General features: G+C 39.2%; 1 protein-coding gene across 3 annotated transcripts in view; it reads right to left on the reverse strand.

Annotated features, from left to right (window-relative positions):
* Positions 1-755: 755 nt before the first annotated feature.
* Positions 756-24,773, reverse strand: part of agap3 (ArfGAP with GTPase domain, ankyrin repeat and PH domain 3) — a 179,842-nt gene continuing 155,824 nt past the window's right edge. The window contains exons 14-18 of one of the 3 annotated variants that reach the window (XM_054763773.1): positions 20,480-20,634; positions 20,037-20,127; positions 18,217-18,439; positions 5,851-6,106; positions 756-4,556 (exon numbers count right to left, since the gene is read on the reverse strand). In XM_054763773.1, coding sequence (XP_054619748.1) covers positions 4,326-4,556; positions 5,851-6,106; positions 18,217-18,439; positions 20,037-20,127; positions 20,480-20,634 — 956 coding nt within the window. In that variant the 3' untranslated portion in view covers positions 756-4,325. The remainder of the gene's footprint in view (positions 4,557-5,850; positions 6,107-18,216; positions 18,440-20,036; positions 20,128-20,479; positions 20,635-24,773) is intronic. The other 2 variants (XM_054763788.1, XM_054763781.1) reach the window with 2 other exon arrangements.

Here is a 24,773-nt window from a genome sequence, read left to right on the forward strand (position 1 = left end):
CAACGGTCCGCCCAGGGTGTCATTCAAGACAGAACCACCACGGAATACACATCTACAACACACAAGAGTTATACGGTCTCATGGAGTCACATTTACACAATTTCACTCACTTCTGCAGTCAAGTTTACCTCCAATTTTCAGAGAGGTTAATTGCGTTGGTTAATGTGGCTGTGTACTACGTTACCCAGAAGTCTTAGTGCTCGGGAGGAAACCGGAAGTATACACTGTTGAAGCTAGGAGGGAGTAATGGCGACATGCTAATAAAGCGCTAAAGAGTTAATAGATATTACTGTTCACCGCACATTCCTGGTTTGTTAAACAAGGAACAGACATAACATTAATTAACTATTTGGATTTTAGTTATGATGGTTTCAGTGGAGCAGTGAGTGTGTATTTGTGCTGTACTTACCACAAAGTATTGCAGAGGCTGCTGTTTATGGCTGTGGCAGCGTTGCCTTTTTTTTAAATTTGCTCACAATGCCATCCATGAATTTCATTGAAAAACAAAACATTTAATGTTTATGATACTAAAGACTTATTTGTATAGTATGGGATTATTTCACACATCTAAAACAGGCACAAAAATAAATAAAAAGACAATCGTGTTGGTTGACCCTGCCAACAAGGTGTCCCTTATGTGTATGTTGACATCGACTTCAAGGAAAATTGCATGGCGACGCTGAGACCAGCCAGGCGTTGTGTTACTCTGCCGGATGAAGATAGTTTTTCATGTTAGCTGCTACAATAACAATATCGCTGTAGCTTGGAGAATATACATGTCAGTTACACTGTTGGCGTGTTTTTGAGGGGTTTTTTTAGGGCTTTATCATCATAATTGGGCCCTCCCATGATGTGCAATGTTAGCTGGCTCATGCTAACTCGTTTTCTCTCATTAGAACGCACAGAAAAAGGAAAGAAATTCAGTATGTGTTCATGATTTACTTTAGGATTGTGGATGATGGGCAAAATTCCAAAAAGGTGCAGTTTTTCTTTAAGTGGGTGGTTTTTAATAATATTAAGAATAACACAGTGGACAGGGACTTGATGTACATGGGTTGGCGACCAAAGCGTGTTAAGCCTACGCTGTATTTTGTTTTGTTTTTTTGATGCAAAATCCTCTTAAATTTCTGTAATGCCTGGTTTCATTCTTGGTCAACAACACATATGGACAAACTGTGGCATGGAAACAGGAGTTCAGAACCTTCGGGGAGTGTAGCGGCTGAGAGGAAAGCATGTTTTCCACTGAATGAGGGGATGGCTGCATGGTTATATTGAATGTTTATTATTAATGGGTCAACACTCAGCCAAGCACACAACAAGTTACTCTTAGCTTTTTGCTTCAATGTCATAAAGAAATAGGAAAACAAAGAAGAAACGAACCCAAATAAAAATATTTACATACTGCATTATAAATATGTCAAATGTACATCATTATACACAAGTAGCAAAGATGGTCGTGTCGGGACCAAACACTGGCGAGTACCATTCCAACCAAAATGGAGAAACAAACAAAAGCAACATATAAAAAATATGGCTTGTGGTTCAAGAGGCCTTCTGAGCCAGAAGCAGTTAATTCCATCTAATATGTACAAGACTTCATGTTGAGGCTGAAGGGGGACGACTACTCGCACTGAATGTTAGCATCTACACTATTTAGAGTAAACAACAAGTCCCAAATAATAAGGCCAGTATTACAGTACAATGTTACAGTACGTCGAACAATGCAATCTGGTGGAGTCGGTGGCTGCTCAGATGGATACTTAGGGAAATGTTCACACACAAGAGTCTCTTCAGCTCTGCATGGAAGACAAATAGGACCAGAATGATCATGTTGAATTTCAAAAAAAATTCATCTGGACTGTTATGCTTGTTCAACTGTGGCTCCATTCACTGCTAAAAATGTTTGTTCCGTCCTTAAGCACCAGTTTGCCTGCGTTTTTTTTATTTTATTTTATTTAATCATCCCACATTTGATCACGTCACCCAGTGGCGTATTTTTGCCTTTCGAAACAGCCGTGCTTATCACTGCAGTCTGAAGAAAAGCATGTATCACCATATTGTATCAAGTTTTATGTGAAGAACTTATTTGACAGTTTCAATCGTGGGCTACGTTCACACTGCAGGGTATGAGGCCCAATTTGGTAACGTGAACTACAACATAAATCGGATTTTAACAATATTTAATGCGGTTGTTCACATTACCAAAAAAAATGGGACTTTGAACGTAATGCGTCCAGGAAGTGACGTGCGTGCGTAAAGATTGCTGCAGTATGTGTGCTCTCCTCTGCGCGTTTGTGGCATTTTCAAGGATTTTGTTTTCTTAACCAAATATTTTCTTAACCAAATGATCCTGGGTAGCAGATTGAGAAGAAAGAGGGCAAGAATTTTGGCTATGGCAGTTTGTGGAGAGCTTGCTGCGACGTCTGTTCTGAGGAGTGTGTGCGTGAATGTCGGAGCCATCTACCCACACACGTCGGTGCTGGGACATTGCCGTGAGCCGCTTCACTGACACTTTTTAAAAATAATTCTCAGATGACAAGATGAGCTTTTGCCTACATCGGTGAGTATCTTTATCCAAGTCTCAGCAAGCAGGGCAAAAAGACGCATAAATGCGGCCTGACTGTTCAGACTGCAGTAGCATCGCATACATATCGGATTTATGTCTACATACGAATGAGGCCTGAGTTGCATTTGAAAAAAAATCGGAATTGTGCTGTTCACACTGACACACTGATCAGATACAGGTCACATATGAGCAAAGAAATTGGAATTGACCTGCAGTGTGAACGTAGCCTCAGTTACAAAATTGCTTTTGGCAAAGAAAGGACAGATTGTTATCGGACTAGAACGTTTCCGTTTGGACAATGACAAAACATTTATCTGGAAACCGATTTTGGAATTTTCAGCGACGAAACTGTCAGAATATAAGGTGAAGTGTCGGATAAAAAAGAATATGTATATCCAAAAAAAATTCAAAACTGAAAAGAAAAAAAAACTGTTTTTTTTGGATAAAAAGAATCCTTTTATCAAAAAAAAAAAACTAAAAATGTGGAATTTGAATTTCAGTTCAGTTTTTGTAACACTTTTTGTGATAAAGTAAAAAGTTTTGAATGAAATAGAAACATACCTGAAAACAAAATGCACACAGTCATTTTCAAATCCAAAAACGTTTTTCCAGATTAAAAGAACAACAAAAAAAAAGCTCAGACAAAATTGACATTTTTATCCGGAAATGAATTCTGAAATTAAAATTTTGAAATTGTTTTCAGGAAAAGAAAATATCTGAAAAATTTTGAAACAATTTCCAAACAAGTATTTCAAGACAGAAATGGAGTACGTGCTTTTCATCAAACAGCGTTATGTTATGTAGGAAAACATTTTTTCAAACTTTTTTGTAAAAAAAAATCCTACTAATTTCTTGTGAGAACTTCCATTCTTGGTGAAGGAGTCCAAAAAAGAGTTGTTTTTGATTGACAAGTAGCAAAACAAAAGAACACTGTTAAACGTGCTAGCATGGTAACTCCATGAAAGCACCGTAAAAGGCAAGTGAATGCAGAGGAAAATGCACTAATGGTCACAGTGCACACTTTGTCGCTTCCTTCTTCAATCCATTGTATTTCATACACAAGATTGCTTGGTTTGCGCTTGAACATCTCGTTCAAGTCATTCGAACGCATCTTTTTGCTTTGTAGGCTGACAGGAAAGGTGGTCCGGACGCAAAGACGAGGTCACGTTACGTTTTTAATGACGCTAAAAATACACAGCTGATGAGGTTACTACTTTTTACAGCGGTCTGTACATTTTCAAGGCGGTGGGTCACACACTGTCATCACACCGAGCACAAAGTAGCATCTGCTCACTTCTTGTGACAAAGACGCCATAATGACACAAAACCTACAGGTTCAATCAACGCTGTGAATGAATCATGATTGAAGAGGCTACGTCGTCGTGGGAAAACATGGCGGCCTCTTCATTCCTTCAGTCAGTCACGGACGCCTTATGTATAGAGGATGGCCATCACCTACGCCCCCCAATCACCTCCTTTATGTGCTATTAAACGTCTCCATTATTTGCTTTCTTTTGACTGCTCCTGTATGAATAGCAGAAGAAGACATTAAAACTTGCGAGTGAAAGTATTTCACTGTTTTTTTTCTTGATTCACACGGAGCTTTCGTTTAGATGGCGCACTACAATTGGGAAAACTGGGTAGTTAAAAATAAAACCACATTTAAAGCTCCAAGACCAAAACAAAGTCCAAAGAGTCCAAAGAGTCGTACATAGTGTCTACCAGACGAGACAAAGGGCGGATTTTGGCCTCTGCGCGCCTAAATGATGCTGATGCTGCGGTTGAGCTCGCACTGGGCGTTGTTATTGATGTTGGGGTTGGCGTTGCGGTTGCTGATATTGCCCCCCGGGGGCGTCGACGTCAGGCCGCCCGCGTCGTTGGGGCAGCCGTGTTGGAGCAGGATGTCGGCGCACTCCTGGCTGCCGGCTCGCCTGGCGTACGACAGCGGCGTCTGGCCGCGGGCGTCCCGGCTCTTCACGTCCACGCCGTACTGTTTGGAGGAGAGGGTGAATGTGTAACTGCACATGGTTTGCTATTAATTACTAAGCATGTATAAAAAGGTTATTTATGGATAATGTCATACAAGTTGAGCCTGACTGAATTAATAAAAATGTATATCATCTCCATCCATCCATTCATCCATCCATCCATCCATCCATCCATCCATCCATCCATCCATCCATCCATCCATCCATCGTCTATGCCGCTTATTCTGAATAGGGTCGCGGGTATGCTGAAGCCTATCCTGGCTGACTTTGGGCGAGAGGCGGGGTGTATATCATCTCATAAATTTTTTTTTTTTAATAAAAAAAAAAAATAAATAATAAAAAATATATATATATATATACATACACATATATATATATACACATATATATATATATATATATATGATATTTTTTTAATATACAATAAACAGCATGACTGAATGAATTTGCATTAAAAATACATTCAGACAAACAATATTGATTATTTATTGATCTATGTAATAATTTCAATATTTTGTTACGCATTTAAAATATATATTTGAATTCTTTACAAATATAAAATAAAATGACTGAATTAATGTGCAATAAAATGTGTAATTTATTTTATGTATTTAATATTTTATGATTTTCATCCATTTTTTTCATTATACAGAATACAAAGAAAAATGTTATAAATGCGCATTGAAAATATTTTTTATATTTGTTTATTTAGCTAAAATTTGAGGTTTTTTCAATTTAAAAATATATAAACCTTTTTTAAAAATTACTGTATAACAAAGAAAATAGGTAAAAAAAAATGGAACTGACAGATTTTATAGTTATTAGCAGTGTATTACCTTGAAATGACCTTTAAATTAAAAATAATTTAACATAGCCTACTAGTTGACTTGAAAAAATATGGCGTATTTAATATTAGCGTATATTCATATTTTATAGCTAAAACATGATACAATATATTAAGGCAGCTTATTTACAGTATATGTTCATATTTACTCAGATAATTTTATTTGAGCGAAACATTAATTTCCCTTCTAAGACTAAAATTATGCTACTAAATTAATGCAAAAAAAAAACAACAAAAAAAACCCAGAAAATAATGTTTGAGCTTTTGGGTCCTTAGATATTTTCTAGTAATAGTAGAAGTATATTTTTATTTTTTTTAGCAGCCCATTTCCATGTGCATTCTCTTACTGGTCCTTGGAGAAATCCAAACCTCCACAGATGACCCCTCATCCCTCGTCTGCTGCTGTCACTCATTTCAAATAGCAGCCATCCAAGTCCAAGGAGCTCACTCACCCAGATCAGCAGCTGCGTGATGACCACGTTGGCCATGGCGCATGAAAGGTGCAGCGCCGTGCGTCCGTCGCCGTCACCGTAGGTCTCGTTGACCTCCTCCTTGGTGCCGTGGGCCAGCAGGACCACCACCAGCCTCAGGTCATCTTCCACTACCGCCCGCAGGAGCTGCTGGCCCAGGGGCACGTCGGACTGGGGCAGGCCCACCAGGAAGAGCTTCTGCTCGTATTTGGCTCTGATCCAGCGCTCCTTCTCCTCCCTGGAGAGGAGACAAAATGGCGGACACGTCAGGCTTAGATCCCACCGAAAGATTTCATGCAACGAGTTTAGCTCACCACTCAAGTTAGAAATGTGTTTCATCCCTAGAAAAATCCCGTGCTGCCAGAACACTGACATTAAATGAGAAATGCATGGTTGTAGACTCTCTCAATATCCCACTGGGCACCCTCCACTTGCTGTACCCATAAAAGTTGTCCGCAAAATGTCAAAATTCACAGATACTTTTGTTGACCCACGGTGAAAAAAACACCACATTTTAACAGGATACCATTAAAACTGATCCACGTTCTCCACACACACAAAAACTGAAAACCACGCCGCATTGGAGGAATCAGCTGTAAGGATACAAGTGGCAGAGAACGAGGGTTTTCTGTGTTCTACAGTTTTTCCAATAGGAGACTGAGGGCTGCTGCAGTAAAGTGGAGACTGTGGAGTATAACTATTAGGGGCGAGCCGGATACTCGTTGCAGACGAGTATCCGTTACGTTGCAGAGTACGAGCATGTAACGAGTACAGCTCGTCATTATGAGAATGGGCACTTCTAAAACAGTGTTTTGGACAAGTTTTTTAAATATATTGTCCTTTCCAGTTTACATGTAATTAGATGCAGCTCACAGGTAAGTGGTATGATTTGAGCTCATGTGGTCCTTAGGGGCCACCTGGTGCCCGATTTAGAGCAGACATACACCATAATAAAGACGTTGATGTGACGTTCGGAGTGTCCGTGAAAGCGTCTCGCGGTCTGTCTAGTGACGAGGAAGTGTCGTCGCAGTGACGAATGGACTAGAGACGCTTATTTAGCTTTTTAGAGTTGGAAATAAATATATGGTGTTTGAATTGCACTGCTGTTGATGTGTTGAGGTCAGAATAAAGTTATAAAGGAGCGGCAGACTCTGTGGGGAGTTACACTGTGCCGCTGTCTGTTGTCATAACAGAGAGCAGTGGCTTGCCATGATGCGTATGCGTTAAAAATGCTAAAAAAAAATTGATGTAATTAATAAAATAAATTAGTTACCGCCTTATATTGAGGACTCATGAAGGGGTTTTAGTTGAAGCGTGGACGAAGTGCTCTAAAGACAATTTGGCCTCATGAGAGACCTACTAAGTGACGTGAAGTGACATTTTGCAGAGCAAAGCCGCCAGTTCAACAACTACGTTGGGATGGAGAGATCACAGAGCAATAATATTCCACTATTAGGAGTGAGGCCATCTTTGTAAAGGTTACAACGCTCATGTCTGCGGTGGATAATACGTGAAAGAAGAAAGAGATGAGGGGGGCATTTAAACAATTTTTTTTATCAGTACTGTCGCCTGTCAGTCTGAACCTGTGCATTCCCTTCCACAAAAGAAGCAGCGTGTCTCGCCGTCTCCCTTGAGGCGACTCGCGCCTCCAGTCCAATCGATGGCACTGAATGGCCGCCAAGAGAGGAAGGGGGCTTCCGTCCTCTATCGCCATCTATTGCTCTCCCATCTTGACCCCCATTCTGTGGCCACATATAAAGCGCCCGAAGATAAAAAATCAATATCAATACATGAATGACTGAGCATGCCCGGTGTGCCGCTGACCCCATGACCCGTAAGCGGCATGCGATAAGAGGGGACTGTTGTTTGGATTTGTGGATGAGTGACATGAGCGGAGGAGGTTTGTATGGACAAGTTCAAGGCACCGCCAAGTCGGCAGTGACAAGACTCTCGGGGGAATCACCGGCCGCAACATGGAGCTGACATTCACTTTCCATCATTTCACTCCCGCTCAGAACACTTACTGTAGTTCCTGCGTTCAGAGATACAAACACTACACTATCTGGACTGCATCACACTTATAACAATTTGATGTGCTCATGGATCTACGTAAGGTAACTAAATGTAGTGTACCGACAGTCATGGCGAATATACTGATCGGTGGCCGGTCGATCGGAGCACCCCTAATTATAATTGGGGATGTTCCGATCAGGGTTTTATGCTGCCGATCCCGATCATCCATGAGTGAGATGGGCTGATACCGATCACATGGATTAACTGTACATTTTTCAATTTCTTTACGATGAGTGCTATTGGTCAGGGTCGCCGTAAGACAATTCTAAGGGCCCCTGGTGAATAGGTAATTATTCAAAAATAAACGTTTGGGTGGATTGTCTTTTTTTGTTTTTATTTGTGTGAAACAATTTTTGTACTATTTGACACAAACCTGAATTTGATTTGATTTGATTTTTTTTTTTTTGTGCTCAAGATAACAAAATGAACAGAATAAAATAATACTAATACATATCTTTATTAAATAGAAATCTGCTTAACTTAAAACAAATAAATCCAGGTGGCAGGGGTCTCCAACTTTCACCACTATTAGAGTTGTCGACTATTTGTTTTTTATGTATGACTGGCAACATGTAAATTGTACACTACTTTATTTACCAAGCACACCTCCACTCAAACAGTGTGGCCATCATCTTTATACATTTGTCATTACATAAAGGCATAAAGTCTGAATTCAACCGTAAAAAAGAGTTGAAGCAAATTTTCTTTGATCCTTTGTGAGCTACTCAAAATCAGCTGGTGAGACAGGAGACCCCGTGATAGTATCACCATCATACAAAGAAGAAGATTCTTGAACTTGTTCTGTCTGTTTATAATTATTATGTATTATTATACTGATGATTATATAAGATTATTATTTGTTATGATTGTGCCGTTATTGATTGTTACATTACCTTATCACTTTTCTATGTATTAAAGAGACCGTATATGAAACACAGAAAGGGAATAAATGTATTTCAATTGATGTGAAACGGACGGGGTGTAGGATTAAATAAGCTTTGATTCTTCCGATCAGGCACGCTAGCTGCCGCCAATGTACAGTACAGCCAGTGACAAAGCTCGCAAAGCGTGTAAATAAAAGATGCAAGAATAGTAGAATAGAACGGAGATAGGTTTGGTAAGGGAGTGATAAAACACGCTGGCATACAGTAGACTGGCGTAACCTGTGGCATGCTCAATATGAGACGCGTCATATATATATATGTATATATATATATATATATATATATATATATATATATATATATATATATATATATATATATATATATAATTAAATAATTATAATTATATAATATATATAATATATAATAATATATTATTATATTATTTCATATTATTCAATTTACTATAAAGCTCTAATAATGTTAAAACCATGTTTAGAAGGTTGTAAACAGGTTTTCTGTGCTATGAAAATATTCAATTTATAAATAAGGAAATTCACTTATCATGTTCGGGTCTGGAGCCAATTAACCACAGTAAACAAGGGATTACTGGACATGTTTTTCATTGAACAGCAACAATGTATTGGTAAGATGTACCAAGATGAAGCTCTGAGTTAGATAAAGTATATTTTTAAAGTGTATGCAACACTCATTTGTCGCAGTTAATTGGTTCCAGACCCGACCGCGATCAGGTAATTTCCACAAAGGATTCAATATTAATAAAGAAAATAGTTTTGTAGTTAGGGCATAGAAACTGTTGACTTTCTAAATACGAGTTTTAACATTGTTAGACCCCTGCAGACATGAAATAACACCCCAATAGTCACATTTACACTCCTATCATTCTTTATTTACATCACATTGAACAGGCGATGGGATCACTGCCATTAGGGCATAGCAAGCTACCGAGCTAACTAGTTAGCCTCTCCAATTTATTTATTCTAAACTTAAAGTGTTTTAAACACAGTGGGAAAGAAGCACAAAGAAGCCAACAACTTACCACTTCCACATGGAATGAGAGGAGGACTTTTTTTTCAGTCGATCTCAGCCATGGCATGTCGGCTCGGCTGTGCTGGCTCAGTAGCCACTCTCCATTGAGTGTGAAAGGTAATGTAATCTAATGCCATGTCTGAAAACATTACTGATGCCTGGTGACCAGAATAGTACATATGACTTTCTTTCAATATTTTTTGACTAATATGTCATAGTCAACCATGAAACAGCGATCATTTTTTCATTATTGCGTTAAAAATGAATCAAATTGCCTCTTTGGGTGTCCTGAGAATTTGTATTTTTATTATATTTATTAAAGTCATTATAAAGTGGACTTTCAGGGTTAAATCCTTACTGTCAAAGTTTGTTGCTATAATTAGGAAAGCCAGCGGTTGTATCAATGGTAAGCACTTGCTATTAGGTGTAAATGCTAAGCACTTGGAAGGACTGGAAGCGGAAGAAGCCTCACAGATTGATGAAGTACAAAAACAAAACAGGAAGCTCATAAAGCAGCATTGCAGTGTTTATAAGCATATGGTTTCATTTTTGTTTTGGCCCAAAGGGGAAATGCGTAGTAGAATGCGGTTCTCTTCACTAAAGCATTAGGAGATCCTTTCTTTGGGATGAAGCCATTGTGCGTCCAACAATATGGTCCTAATGGCAGGCAATTGCAGAGTTTTATGGTGTAAGACCATCAATCCCTCCTCAGTCACAATGTGAGGACAAGACTGTTAGCAAATCAATTGGCCTTAGAACAAGTGGAGCGCTTTGAACAGGAAGGGGTCGTCCTGCCCTCCTCTCTTATTTCCGGTGAGAGAGAGAGAGAGAGAGAGAGAGAGGGAGAGAGAGAGAGAGAGATAGTCTTTCTTTGCCAACAAATTAAGTCGAAGATGATTTACAACCTTTGGGATTAGGCTCAAATGTAAATCAGCGGGATGCAAAGTTTCAGGCGAGGGCCGTGAATGAGAATCTGTGGAGTGAATTGAAAGAAGCTAAATGAGGCAGAAAGTTAGAAACAAAAAGACAGCCATTAAAGAGGACATCAAGATCTCTTGGAAAGGAGCCCTGAGGACACTTTTGTTGCAAAAAAGTGGGAGAGGACAAGCTCAACTCCCAGAAAACGCTGAAAGCGCTTAAGAGGTAGGATGTGAAAGGAAGTGAAATGGTAATCCCGCTTCGGTCTTTTGTTTGGAATAGAAGACCAATCCAAACAGCTTTAGACAGTCGGGGGGAAGCACAGACCTTTGAAAAAGACACTTCCTCACCGCGGGAGGCAGAAAAATCAAATCAGCAGATTTAGCATGTCAAAGTGGCAGCACAGGACGGGCTGGAAGGAGACGGGGGGAGTGAATTTTCTCAGCATGAGGGCACATTTAGGAAATTGGACTTGGTGGTTTACTTTCATACGCCAGCCTTGAAGCGCATACTTCTTCCCGTTTTGGCTGTTGCTGAGGGAACAGAAGGGAGCTGCGAGTTCCCAATAAAAATGCCAATGTGTGTTGACACCACCTCCTGGTAATTGCTGTGTAAGTCAACCAAACTGGGGTAAACACCACAAAACTAATACCTACCTGGATCTAAAGTGGAAATGGGATTCCTCTTAAGCTACCGGTGTCCCCTTTCATGCAGAGTCCACCTAGAGAAAGGCATCTTTTATAATTCTATTAAGAGCTGGCTGCCTTCAGCTTTCTGTTGAGCAATGGATCCTGACCCTGACTTAATTAAGTGGCAAATGGCGGAATGATTCTCCTCCAGCCAGCCCACGGAGTCAAGAACACATGACTGCATTCAAATAAAGAGGAACAAACAAGGATAATTAGTCAAGCTTGAAAAGACAAAAAAGGGCAAACGGGAATTTATAGGAAGAGAAACTGAGACAGTGGGGGTGGAGCCAAGGGGGGAGGAGGAAAAAAAAAAGGTGCATTGAGCCATAGGAAGAGGATGTCCATCCCACCATCTTCCTAAACAATCAAAGCTTCCCTGGATCCTCCTCCATTACTGTGTACACATCAAATAGACGCAAGGGAGAAGAGAACTGTTGAGAGGGGCAGGGGGTGTGGTGGTGTCGCAATGACTGACTGAGCAGCCTGAACAGAGCTCACAGCTGGGGTGGGCTTGACTTGTAAGGAGTCCATTCCCATGCAGCCAAGCAGCTTCAGCCAGACAGTGAAGAAGAAGAAGAAGAGGGACGGCGGCAGAAAGGCACATGGAGAGTCGGGGGGCCAGGAGGGAGCAACAGGAAGAAAAGAAAATGCACCAATGAAAGCTGGGCCCCAAACTATCAAAGGTTGCTAAGGGCCAGACATCCAGTAAAGACACCAGCCAATGTGCTAAATGAGGCCGACAGTGTCCTTTCTGCCCAACAGTACAGTCTACTTCACTTTGTATGGGACGCCTCTTACAGTACTGTATATCTTCTCAGGCGACAATACTATACACAGTAAACTTGGATATACTTTGGAGTAGTCAGTGTACAACTTGTATAGCAGTATATATTTACTACAACATATAAATTACTGCCTAAATAGGTGGCAGGTAGCAAGATAGTTGTGTCTTGTCTCCAGTCCAGCATGATGGTGGTAGCATCATGTTCTGAGGAACACAAGTGGGAGCTGCGGTTCATTGAGGGGAAACTGAGAGGAATTCTGACAAGTACTCTGACATGATAACAATCCCAAAAGCACATCCAAAACGAAGTCTTTTGATGAAGAAGGTGGAGAAGGAGTGGTCGAGTATGTCTCCTCCAGAACTGAACCCAATGGAGCACCTGTGGGGCATCCTCAAACAGAAGGAAGGAAGTAAGGTGGAGGAGCACAATGGGTTGAACAGTCACCAGCTCCACCATTGATGTCAGCTTAATGATGAACCACGGCTCTCCAGTGATGGCAGCACTCATACCATAACACTACCACCACCATGCTTGACTGTAGGCAAGACACAATTATCTTATTACTAACTTGGGTTGCCAGATATTTAGACAATAACGGCTGTGTGTTCACTAAATCTATACAGATATAGGTACAAGCTGTACATTGACTATGCTAAAGTTTATTACTGTAACTTGAGAAGATATACTGAGAAGATACATAGTAAAAAAAAAAGGTTTGCATATATCTCCACCCTAAGAGGTTTTCACAGGTGGAGCAGTTGTGTTCCTGCTTTAGAGTGAACAGATGCATCCGTATGTGCCGCAATTTCAAAAGGTTGTTGTGTTCTGAGCTCGGCAAAGGCGCGAGCATCTGGGAGCCTCGGGCGGGCAGACAGATGAGTTGAATATATTGTGACATTAATGAGCTTGTCACACTCGTCCATGATGGAGTGGCTGTGTTTTTGTGCCAGCAAGACTAACACCCTTAAACGCTCATGCTGTTAACCCCTGATGAACCCTGGATTGGAAAAACTGGAGAAGGGGGGAGACTCTCTTTCTCTTTCTCTCGCTCTCTCACATCCTTAAGGTCAAAAACTTAAAAATGTACCATTGCTACCTGGCTCGGAAGCCCAGTAGCATGTGGGTAATTAGTGTGGTTCTCTCACACAGGGCTAATTACTGACCTGTGGCTTGGATTTAGACAGCGACTCATTCATTCATCTTAATTAATGACTCTTTGAAAAGCGCTGCTGAGACTTCCAGCACTTTTTGTAAAGAATGGTAATGATTTGATTTATTTTGAACATGCATACAAGTTACATTGGAATACATCACATAGTACATCTGTGTAGGCTCTCAGTCGTACAGGAGTTGTCCATCGAGGAAAAGGCTTCTTGAGACGTCATCTGTACTTCATAGTACAAGTCACAGTTCCACTTGTCCAAAAAGGAGTAGGAAGAAGCATAGCTTATTTAATCCTACCCCCCCTCTGTTTCACATCAATTGCAATACATTTGTTCACTTCCTGTATTCCAAATGTACTCTTTGCCAAATTTAATTTAATAGAAAAAAAGATAAGGCAGTATATATAAATGTGTTACAATAGGAGCCAACGTTTCTAAGCACTGTAAATAAATTATATAACAATCAAAATAACTAACAGTAAATATATATATAATAACAACTAAGAAAAGGGTTAATAGTTGCCAGAAACATAGTTGGATGATGAGTGAGTACTATGTACTCACAAAGAAATGAAGAATTAGTATTAAGTGCAAGAATGGTTAGACATAGCATTGCATGTGCACAGTGGTTCAGGACTCTTCTTCCTTGTACTTTGTAAACATCAACTGTTTTTACGGTTTCTTGAAATCGCTTTTTATAGTGCATTGTATGATTTATTTATCCAATCCGTTCCATAATTTGATTTTACATACTGATATGCGGAAGGTTTTTAGTGTTGTTCTCACATATAGGTGTTTTAAGTTTCATTTTTCCCTAAGATCAGATTTCTCCTCTCTTGTTGAGAAGAATTGTATTACTTTGGGGAATTGTATTTTTGGGTAGCAGATTATTGTTTGCTTTATGTATAATTTTTGCTGTTTGAAAGTTTACCAGATCTGCAAATTTTAATAATTGTGATTTTAGGAATAAAGGGTTTGTTTGTATGTTCTCTATAAGCGGCATTATGTGCTATCCTAACTGACCTTTTTTGTAGCATGGTTAGCGAGTGAAGTGTACTTTTATTTCCCCATATCTCCACACAATAACTTAGATACGCTAAAACCAGAGAGCAATAGAGAGTATGGAGTGATTTGCGGTCCAGAATAAATTTTGCTTTATTCAGTATTGAGGTATTTCTTGCCATTTACTGTTGTAGATTTTTAATGTTTCCAGCTCATATTATCAGAAAATGGATGGATAGATAAATTAATCTGTGACTTTTTTTTTTATACCTGTTGTGTACTTTCTCCAGAACAATATAAATAATACTAGCTTTAAGTCTTTTGTCACTATACAGATGTCATTTACATATAGGTTGAACAGTTTTGGTCCCAGTATTGACCCCTGAGGTACGCCGCACGATATATTTAAGCTCGCAGATGTATATTCTCCTAGCTTCACATATTGCTTCCTGTTTGGTGTAGCTTTTTACCCAATTCAAAACTGGAGTGCAGAAGACAAATCCTTTCAAAGCTGATGGAGGTGGAGGTGAAGGGGTTAACAAAGCAGTGAGGGCGGGGCGCATGTTTGGAGAGGTTAGCGGTGTGATTCATTTTTATTACCTCATGGCCCCTGCAGGCGGCAGGAGTGGCAAATTATTTCTGAAACAAAGTGGAGGGCTCTCATCAGAGCTATTACCTGCCCGTGGCCCCAGGGTGGCACGGAGCCCACAGAGGGTGACAGTGAGAGGACCGCGTCAAGTGAGGGATAGCCATCCACGCTCTGTCCGCCCTCCAGGACATCATACCCGCCCCAGCCGCCCCCAAATGAGAACTGCTATCTGTGTGTCTCTGTGTAGAATCTGCTCTCACAGTATCAGTGAAGTAGTGGGTGCTGTTTTATCGCACAAACTCGCCAAGCAATTAGAGGTGACGTGCAAAACATGACGACTGGCGGGTGCTAATTAAAACAACAACTCCCTTCTTCCAATATTGCTGACTTTAAAGAGAGAGCGAGAGACACCCATCAGAAGTACGGTCCTGGCACAAATGCAGGACATCAGTCCAGTCACAAGAGTAAAAGTAAGTAAAACCTGAATGAATCAATCAGGCAACAGAAAAGACACCTCAACAACGTACGGGATCCATGACCTCTCTTGCATTCATTAGCATTCAATAATCTTTAACCTTAATGATGGTCGCGAACAGTTGGTTCAGACCAAAAGAGCAGTCAATATTGGTGGGCGTGTTTGCTCTTGCAAGGCTTTTTATGATGTTCATTTTCACTTCCTACTGATGGCTGCTCATAGTGTAAAGTGTGTGAAGTGTAAAATGTTCGTTAATCAGCAATGTTAGTCTTCCTCGGTGTAGCTCAGCAGGTACACAGAGTACTCATCCGCTCAGCATGAGGCACACACTGCATTCTTGAGCTGTGCATGCCACCTTTTCTTCCACCGGCACGAACTGTAACAAGTTCTCGAGTAAGTCACAGACAAAACTACAGTTTTAATTAATTTATGGGTGCTTCTTCGTCCTCATAAATGTACTTCTGGATACTCTGTACCCTGTAGGGATAATAATGGCCATGTGTCCCAATAGTTTTATCCAAATAAACATACATCCCAATATGATAGTGCCAGTAATCAGTCTGATATACACCAGTAATTCCTGTCTTCCTATGATTGGAGCTCTCCCCATCCTGAAGATCATAAGCTAAAGCCATATTGTGCATGAATGCATTTATGTTAAATCGTCAAAATACAAAAAAAAAAGGTGGGTGTGGGGTAAAACTAGTCTTGCAGGAGACATTCAATCAGACAGCGAGTTGATATTCAAGTAGTTACTGAGTCGTTTAGATGAGGTGTCACTAATGTTTAGTGTGGAGTTGGGAGCCACGTGCGCGGCGGGCCTGGGTGCAATCACAAAGCTGCTGCTTGTCACCAGTGGGACACAATTAAAAATCAGCGCAATGACGCCGCGCAGGTGAGGATTTATGGCGTGGAAAAGGGAAAGAATCCCATTAAGTTGCTTATAATTCATCATTCATGATAAAGCAACACAATATGAGAATAACGTTGACGCCACCAGCCTACATTATCGCTCTGCTTCTCACTAACCAGTGGCCATGTGTGATACTTTACAGGCGCTGCTCTTTGTCTGAAGATTACTTATGCCACAAATGAGATTTATTGTTTGACAGAGAAAAATAATGGAGATGCTGCTCCGGGATAAGATCGTTTTTTGTTTTTTTCTTTTTCTTAAGACAATGAAGGAGCTTCCTTCCCGAGGCAACACAAGGAGGACTGACAGTGGTAGCGAGAGGAATCAACATCAATAATCTTTCATTGAGCACTTTAGAGCAGAAAGTATTCAATAAATAACTGTAGGCCATCATTCAGTGCAGAAGTGGCTGCAGAAGAAATTCAAGAAAGTGTTGTGTTGCATTCAAATAATGCTTCACATCAGAATGTATCTTTTACCCTAAAATACAGAACCTCATGCTGAAAAATCTCCATGAATTAAAAACAGCAAATACATAAATAGGCAACATATGTCCCAAATCGTAACATCTTTTTACCTCATTAGTTTACGAAATAATTTTCAATAATAAATAATTTGTGGTTTTAAATAGACGGCCACTAAAGTTACATACAGATGACTTAAAAAACATTTATTAAGCCCTATGTTAAATGTTCATTTACAGAAAATATGAATACAAATATGGAACTCTGTTATAACTATGATCTATAAACCAATACACTCAATCTATATATCGTACCTATCTATCCTAAGCAACTACCCAAACTAATATTTTATACTGTGTGTGTGTGTGTGTGTGTGTGTGTGTGTGTGTGTATTTAAAAATTTCAAGTTTCCACAGCCAAAAATGTTTACAATTTTCTTGATTTTCATGATATTATTTGACTGTAAAATCAGGAAAAAAAGTAAACTAATAAGTTAATTAAAAAAATAAATCTATATACTGTATATTTTTAAGTCAACATTTCTTCTAATAAAATGCTAATTATTATTATTGATCCTCTTCACATGGCCATTTCATGGTTTGCATAACAGGAAGCTTTTTTTTTTTTAATTCTAGTTTTTCTTTCAAAAGCAAAAAAGTGCTTTATTTCTGTCCGTGTAAAGTACTAGTAGTATGAACAGCATTGGTGTTAACTAAAAAAAATTTTGAACACGAAAAGTAAACTAAATATGTCAGTTTTCTTCAGCTCCAAACGCCAGCAGCGGAGAACCTTCAGACACTCTTGGCTGTGACAGACAGAGCGATGACCTGGTCCCCGGTGATGGATATGTGACAGGCCCTGTTTGGGGCCCCAGGGCCTGGCTCTTGGGGTTAGGGTTTAACCATAATGGTGTGCTTAATTACCTGCACAGCCACACAAGCAGGCCATTAGTCAGCCTGGGACGCCAGGCCTCACCTGTCACCGCGAGACAAACAATCCTCCTAGCGGATCTCCAGAAGTAGAAGAGGAACGTGGGGTTACTTTACTGCGGGTTGGTGGAGGAGGGTTACATCATCAGATCTCTTCCAGGATTAACACTTACATGTGAAGTGGGGAACTTAATAGATTTGGAGCTGGTCAACACATTTAGCAGGCAAGTGTTAAATGAAGTCACAGTGGAGTTCAGCATGAATTATAGTGGGTCGGTGAATGATGGAAAAATATTATTATACTGTAGGTGGTTGTCAGTTTAATACACTGACCCTTATAAAAATTGGATGCAAATAAATAATACAATATTACAGTTATTGTTATATTAATAATAATATTAACAATAATCCCACCTGGTGCTGTCGCTTCCCGGCCTACTGTAGCCTTCCACAGTGCCCTCCCAAATGCTGTTGGCCATGGAGTTCCCAATGGCCGTCATCACCATGCTGAGCTCCACAGGCCAGTCATCCAGGTCCAAAGAACGCACGCGAGACAGGTGGGTTCCCAGGTTCCTGTGGATGCCCGAGCACTCAATGCACATCAGGGCGCCCAGGTTAAGACTTGCCCAGTCTGGATCTGTACGGTGGAGGAAAAAGATCATCATGAATATTGAAATTCTTAAAATTCAGCTGATAGACCACTGACACTGTAGGAGCCATACATTTTACAACTGTGGAACCTCAGAAGTTCTGGAAAAATCGATAAAGTTGCACAAAACTACAAATTCTGAACTGGTGTCATGTGAGAAGTCAGCGGAACACAATGGAGGTCATCTCAACAAACATACTACCTCTCCTTTGCTTTTTCTTTGGCTTTTTAGTGACACTTATCTCCCAAAAAAGAGCAGCTTCCACAAGGGGTGTGTTAAGAGAAAACTCACCACATGTCGTCAAGGTTAACGTACAGTATGTATGTTTCAACATCAACAGTGATTAACTTATTTTTATACTTTTATGGCCATGATGAACACATACTTTTCACAACAGTTGTAAAATGACAACAATCTAATCCCAGGACAGATTATTTCTATTTACATTACTTCACAGGCGACAAGTTCTTTCCAAATCAGAGGTCCACCACCATTATGGAATAGATTGTGCTCAGTTGTGTATATCAGGGGTGTACAAACCTTTTCCACTGAGGGCCACATACTGAAAAATGAAAGGATGCAAAGGCCACTTTGATATTTTGTACCAACCATGCAGAAGTTAGATATATTACCGTATATATATATATATATATTATATAAGTTATATGTGTTATATATATACAAAGCTATATATTATATAACTTTAATATATCTAACGAAGTTATATATATTTAAAAAACTGTACATCAGCTTTGTGATATAAGTGAAAATGTTTATTAGTAGTATGAACTTTGGTCTTTACTCTTTTTTTCACCCATTTTTTATGTTTTTTTTTTTGTTTTTTTTACATTTTCCAAATATTTCAACTTTCTTAAATAATCTTTGCAAAGTTTGTGTTTGTAATATTGACTTTATTCCCATAATATTATAACTTTTCCCCAATCCGTTTTTCTTTTAATATTTCAACTCCATGTTACTAAAACGACATTATTTTTCCCCTCACAATTTTGAGTTTATTCTCCTAAAATTATGACTTTTCTGTCATTAGAACGCCATTTTTTCTCTAAATATTTTTACTTTATTGTCGTAAAACTGGAGCTGTTTTTCCATTTCTGCTGCTGTTCTTTTTCCCAACTATTTCATCTTTCTTCCTGTAAATTTTCTTCTCGTAATTATGACTTTACTCCCATAATATTATAGCTTTTTACCCAACTTAATTTTCCATAAATTACTACTTTATTTTCTTGTGTTTGTTTCTCACAATATTACAATTCGAAAAAAATAGTATTTTTTTTCTTTAATATAGTACTAAATGATTGTACTAAAATTACGTTATTCTCATAAAATTGTGACTTGTTCTGGTTAGATAAAAATTTTAAGTTTATTCCTGTAAAATTACTGCATTACTGTTTTCCATTTTTGCTGTTTTTTTTTTTTTTTAATCTTTTTAAGTTTTCTTGTTGTATTTGTTGTGACATTTTTAGAGTGTGCCATGGGCACGCTACGTTCATATAGTTGATTAGAGCAGTGATTTTTTTTGTGCGTCCAGTGAAAGTAATATATAACTTTAGAACGTGTACTCACTTGCTGCATCACAGTCCACACAGAAGCTGTTTCCCCTCACGTTCCGTATAGACTGAATGGCCATGGCATCGCTTTGGCTGCCTAATCGAGACTGCGGTGAAATGAGGGAGAGAATGAGTCATAGAGAACTAATCAGTGAGAAGAGAAGTAAAACAGTTATAAATGGACCCCAATCACAGAGAGGGATGTTGTCGGTGGGTAGGGAATGAAACTATGTATGAAAATGAGGCGGAGTCTGTTCAGTAGGCTGACACAAGCCGGGTTCTATCTGTGAAGCCTGTCACTTCTAATAAGACATCCCCCCTTTACACCACACTGCAGTGCACCTGTCTGACAGCCTTCCGTGTGTGACAGCGTGAGGGGGGGTTGGAGGTGTAGGTAGAGGGCGCAATGTAGTTTTGAAAGACAGTGTCAAATGAATGCAGGCTGCAGTTTTTATTGACCTTGTTCTTGATGCTCTCACAAGACTGCAGACTAGCAAAGATTTGACTCTCGATGGCCTGCACCCACAGCTCACGCTCCTCGTATGTGGACGCTTCAAAGTTCCACGTCTGTCCGGTCAACGAGACGATGATGAACTCAAAGGAATCCTCTTGTTCTGGAAAAAAAAGCAACACATGTATTCATTAATTCATAGTATTATTTATTCATTCACAGTACAGTAAAGCCGCTGTTTCATGCTTTTTGTATGAAACAGTAAACTCTGTTTACTCTCTCACCATAGGACCTAAAAGGCATACAGCAACTAAAGTTAGCTTAGCAGTTTAGAACAAAAATGTTTTTCTTCATTTTGTGGTATTTTCAGGATCGTCTTCTATTTGGGTCAGTATTGTCCATTAAAATATTTAATATATAGCCGATATCTGGTTTTTATTTTCAAGTATATACTCAGTGCACAGACACAAGTGATAAACTATGCTATGGTTTCCTTTTTAGTGCAATTTCGATGTTTATTTTCCTTCAGTCCCAATTTTTACGCATGCTGTTATCACATTCCTCCCGAGTTGTTTAATAATGCACTTTGCACGTGTGTATTTTGTTTAAAAAGATGACATACTGTAGGCTATTAAACAATATTTGTCCGGGAGCTTCACGTTTTGACATTTTAAAAATAACAAACTAAATATCATGATGACTCAGCACCATGAGATCATTACTATGGCTAGTTTGAGTTTCCAGTGCTGTTTATTGTTTCTTGAAAAGACCCCTCCACCACAAAACCGGCAGAAATAAAAAATCTGCCGTTAGCATAGCAGGCTTGAAAAAGATGTTTTTTCTTTATTTTTCTCAAGCTGCTGCATCTCCTGATGCCTCACACTTTAAAAACCCTGCTAAATAAAAACAAACAGTGAGGGGAAAATACATGTTTTAAATATTCTCCCTTTACGTCTAGAGGAGGTGTATATAAATGTCACCTGTCTCCGCCAAACAAGAGGTTAGTGACAGCACATATGCTGGAACACATGCTGCCGCAGCGTCTGCTGCTCACGATGCCATCCATTAGCCGGGTACTGTATATTGTGTAACACTCGCTTCAGCTCGTAGCCAAATGATTTGTAATTACCTAATTATGTCTATGCAAAAGAGCGGTCTCATTTGCATAAAGCATGAAGGGGCAAATGGAGGAAATGAGGCACCAGGTTGTTAGAAATAGATTCCAAAGAGGCTCTTACAAGTTTAGTCCTCGCTCAAACATGTGTAGACATGTTCTATTCACATGAAATTAACTCTGTATGACTTGTTAATTGACAGCAATTGCTACAGTTTACAATCAATGCTTCTTCCTCGGCACTGTGACGACGCTGGTAAATGACAAATCTGTGACAGATGTTACTAATGTAGCACCCATGCCCCCACCCCCGTGCACAAGCGTCTCTTCGGGAGGAAAGCAATAATCCAATTAGCTCGACACCGACTTCAATTATCTGATTCAGTTTGTGCAATCGACTACAGGTCGCCGAGAATCAATAAAAAAAGGCTCGGAAAGCCTCTTTATTTAGACTGACGAGAGAAGAGGTCTTTATGTGGGTGGGACATCGCAGAGCACAGGAATAAAAATATGGTCATAAAGTGTAATCTGGAGGATAGATTTAACAAAATAAACAAAACAAAAAACACATAAAGAGGAAAAACCAATGTGAGATTTGTGAGAATGTGTCTGACTGCAGGTAGTCCACAACTCGGCGGCACGGCTTTTGACAGGACCCAAAAAAAAGGGAGCACATTGGAACATAGAGATGGGTAACCTTTCCATTTTATCCAATAATGGTATCAAATTAGTACTCTTGAAACTGCTTAAAAGGTGCCCTAACTGCTACTAAACGTATACATTTTGGCCAAAAACATGCGTTTTTATTTTTTCAAGTAAGCGGAATAGAAAATGAATGGATGGATGGAAGTTGAAGTCAAGTTGAACAGAATAGTCATTTATACTAAATACTAATTAAATTAAACTAATTTAAATACTAAATAAATAATAAATAAAAAAAATAATAATATAAATAAAATTATGACAAAGTAATACATTCACCAAAATGAACTAAAATCCACAACAAATTGTCATAATTATCACAGCAAAAGCAGCAGCAGCACACAAAGAATGTGCACAAAAACATCCCGATTGTGTTGCTGCTTGTGATGTTAAAAATTCCTCTGTTCGAGAATGCACCATGCTCCCCGTGACCGTGACCGGTTGAGGATGTGTTGTGTTGCTGTTGTGAAGAGTGCTGTGGCAAAATGTGCACACAACGTCGGAACTGAGCGCTATTGTTGGCGTATCAAGGTATAAATAATGTTTGAAAAGAGCGTCAGACCGTGTTCATCTTTCGAGACTTACAAGACGTTACTTGCCCAATATCACCTTCAAGCACTTGTTGCAAGGGGCTGACTTTGCATTCTTTTAGCACCGATAGCCACTTAGTTTTTTGGTGTGGTTACTACCGTTGACAATAGGAAACCAAGTTTTGGTACCCATCCCCATCTGATTATATAGTTAAAATGACACTGTTACAATTTTTTATTACCAAAATTTTCATGGAATATATGCAGAAACAGCGGCATAGAAAATGGATGGATGGATGTGCAGAAAAAGCTGTCATTGATGTCATGCAAGATCCTTGCATACCTCATGAGACGTCAGTTCAGCAAACATCTAAGGCAGTGGCGTACGTCAAGATATGCTAAGCTATTGGGGAAAAAAAACATTGGCATCATAGCTTTGTGTTATAGGTGACAAAGCAAATTAGTGTAATATCTGATAATATATCAAATTAACATTTAATTAATGTAATTTTCTGAATATGCCAAGGGCCAATCAAAAACTAGCTGTGGGATGTAAATTGCCCCGGGCCTCACTTTGGACACACCTGGTTAAGCATTAACTCTGCACATGTGTGTTTTGCTTTTTCTTTGCCTTTTTTTGAGACGCAAACGAACAGCAGCCTCAATAATGGGTGTTAAGGAGAAGATGAACATGAAAAGACAAAAATAAGTTTTGCCTTGCCACTTTTTAAAGTTAAGGTTAGGCCTGTCACGATAATCGATAAATTGATTAATCAAACGATTTGGAAAAAAAACAACGTCGATCATTTTCAGAGGCCTTTATAAATTGACATGTGCATGCATTCGTGTGTGTATTCCTTGTCTCTCTTTCAGGCTGGATGACAAAAGGGTTCACTCTGCAGATGTCTGTGCGCTTTGGCGCTACAGTACAATGGAATGAATGGAGAGAGTGAACCCTCCTGTTGTCTCCTCCCCTTGTTGTTTCTGTATGTGGAGGCAGAAAATTTGCCTTGTGAGCCAGCATACGCTCACATGAATAATGGCACAAAAGCGATAGTTTGTAAAGGGAATGCCACATTGCCAGTGTGAGAATATTTCGCTTTTAAAACCGAATGAACAAGGTGAGCGCATGAACATCGACGAACTGAGATGTCGCATTTGTTCGAAAGCAGTGACAAGGAAGCAGGGGAATACAACCAACTTGTATGCACACCTAACATGGAGGTGGAAAGGAGCCTTCGTCCTGACAGTCAGTCAGTTTCGCTCGCCACATTGCAAAAGAAATGCAACATTTCGGGAAATGTTAATAATGTTAGACAGTATGAATTGCCTGTACGTGCCGTGTACAACATTCCTGAACTGTATAACCCAGTGAAAGAAGATGTGTTGAAGGACATCAGAAACATTGCATTTTACTCTGCCATCACAAATACGTGATCCAACACAAATATGACCTCCTACGTTAGTTTAACAATACACCACATAACGCGTACCTGTTTGTGTATGTGGGTTTTTATTGGACTGCTTTTTTCTTAACAGAGACAGAGGCCATTTTATTTTCATTGATTTTTTTTTGTCTTTTTTTGTTTGTTTTAAATTATTATGTTTAATTTATTTAAAAGTTCTTCTGACTACAATGTTAAATACTCTTCAGAAATCAAAGTTTATTGCTTTTGATATGATGTACTGTCATTATTATGCCATATAATTAATGAAAAAAGGTTGTCAAGAATATTGACTATTGACAATAATTTGTAGGACAATTATCGACCAGCAGAAATTGTAATCGTGACAGGCCTAGTTAAGGTAGACTGCTTTATTGTTTGTTTTATTTTCACTCTCATGTGATTATTCAGAATGTTACAACATTTTGATGTGAGTCAAAAATAGCCTTCATGTCACAATTATATCATTCGTCATTTAAAACAGTGTTTTAATTTTTTTTCTCTAGACATT

The sequence above is a fragment of the Dunckerocampus dactyliophorus genome, chromosome 2 (assembly GCF_027744805.1).
Source record: "Dunckerocampus dactyliophorus isolate RoL2022-P2 chromosome 2, RoL_Ddac_1.1, whole genome shotgun sequence".
In the NCBI taxonomy this organism is placed as follows: domain Eukaryota; kingdom Metazoa; phylum Chordata; class Actinopteri; order Syngnathiformes; family Syngnathidae; genus Dunckerocampus; species Dunckerocampus dactyliophorus.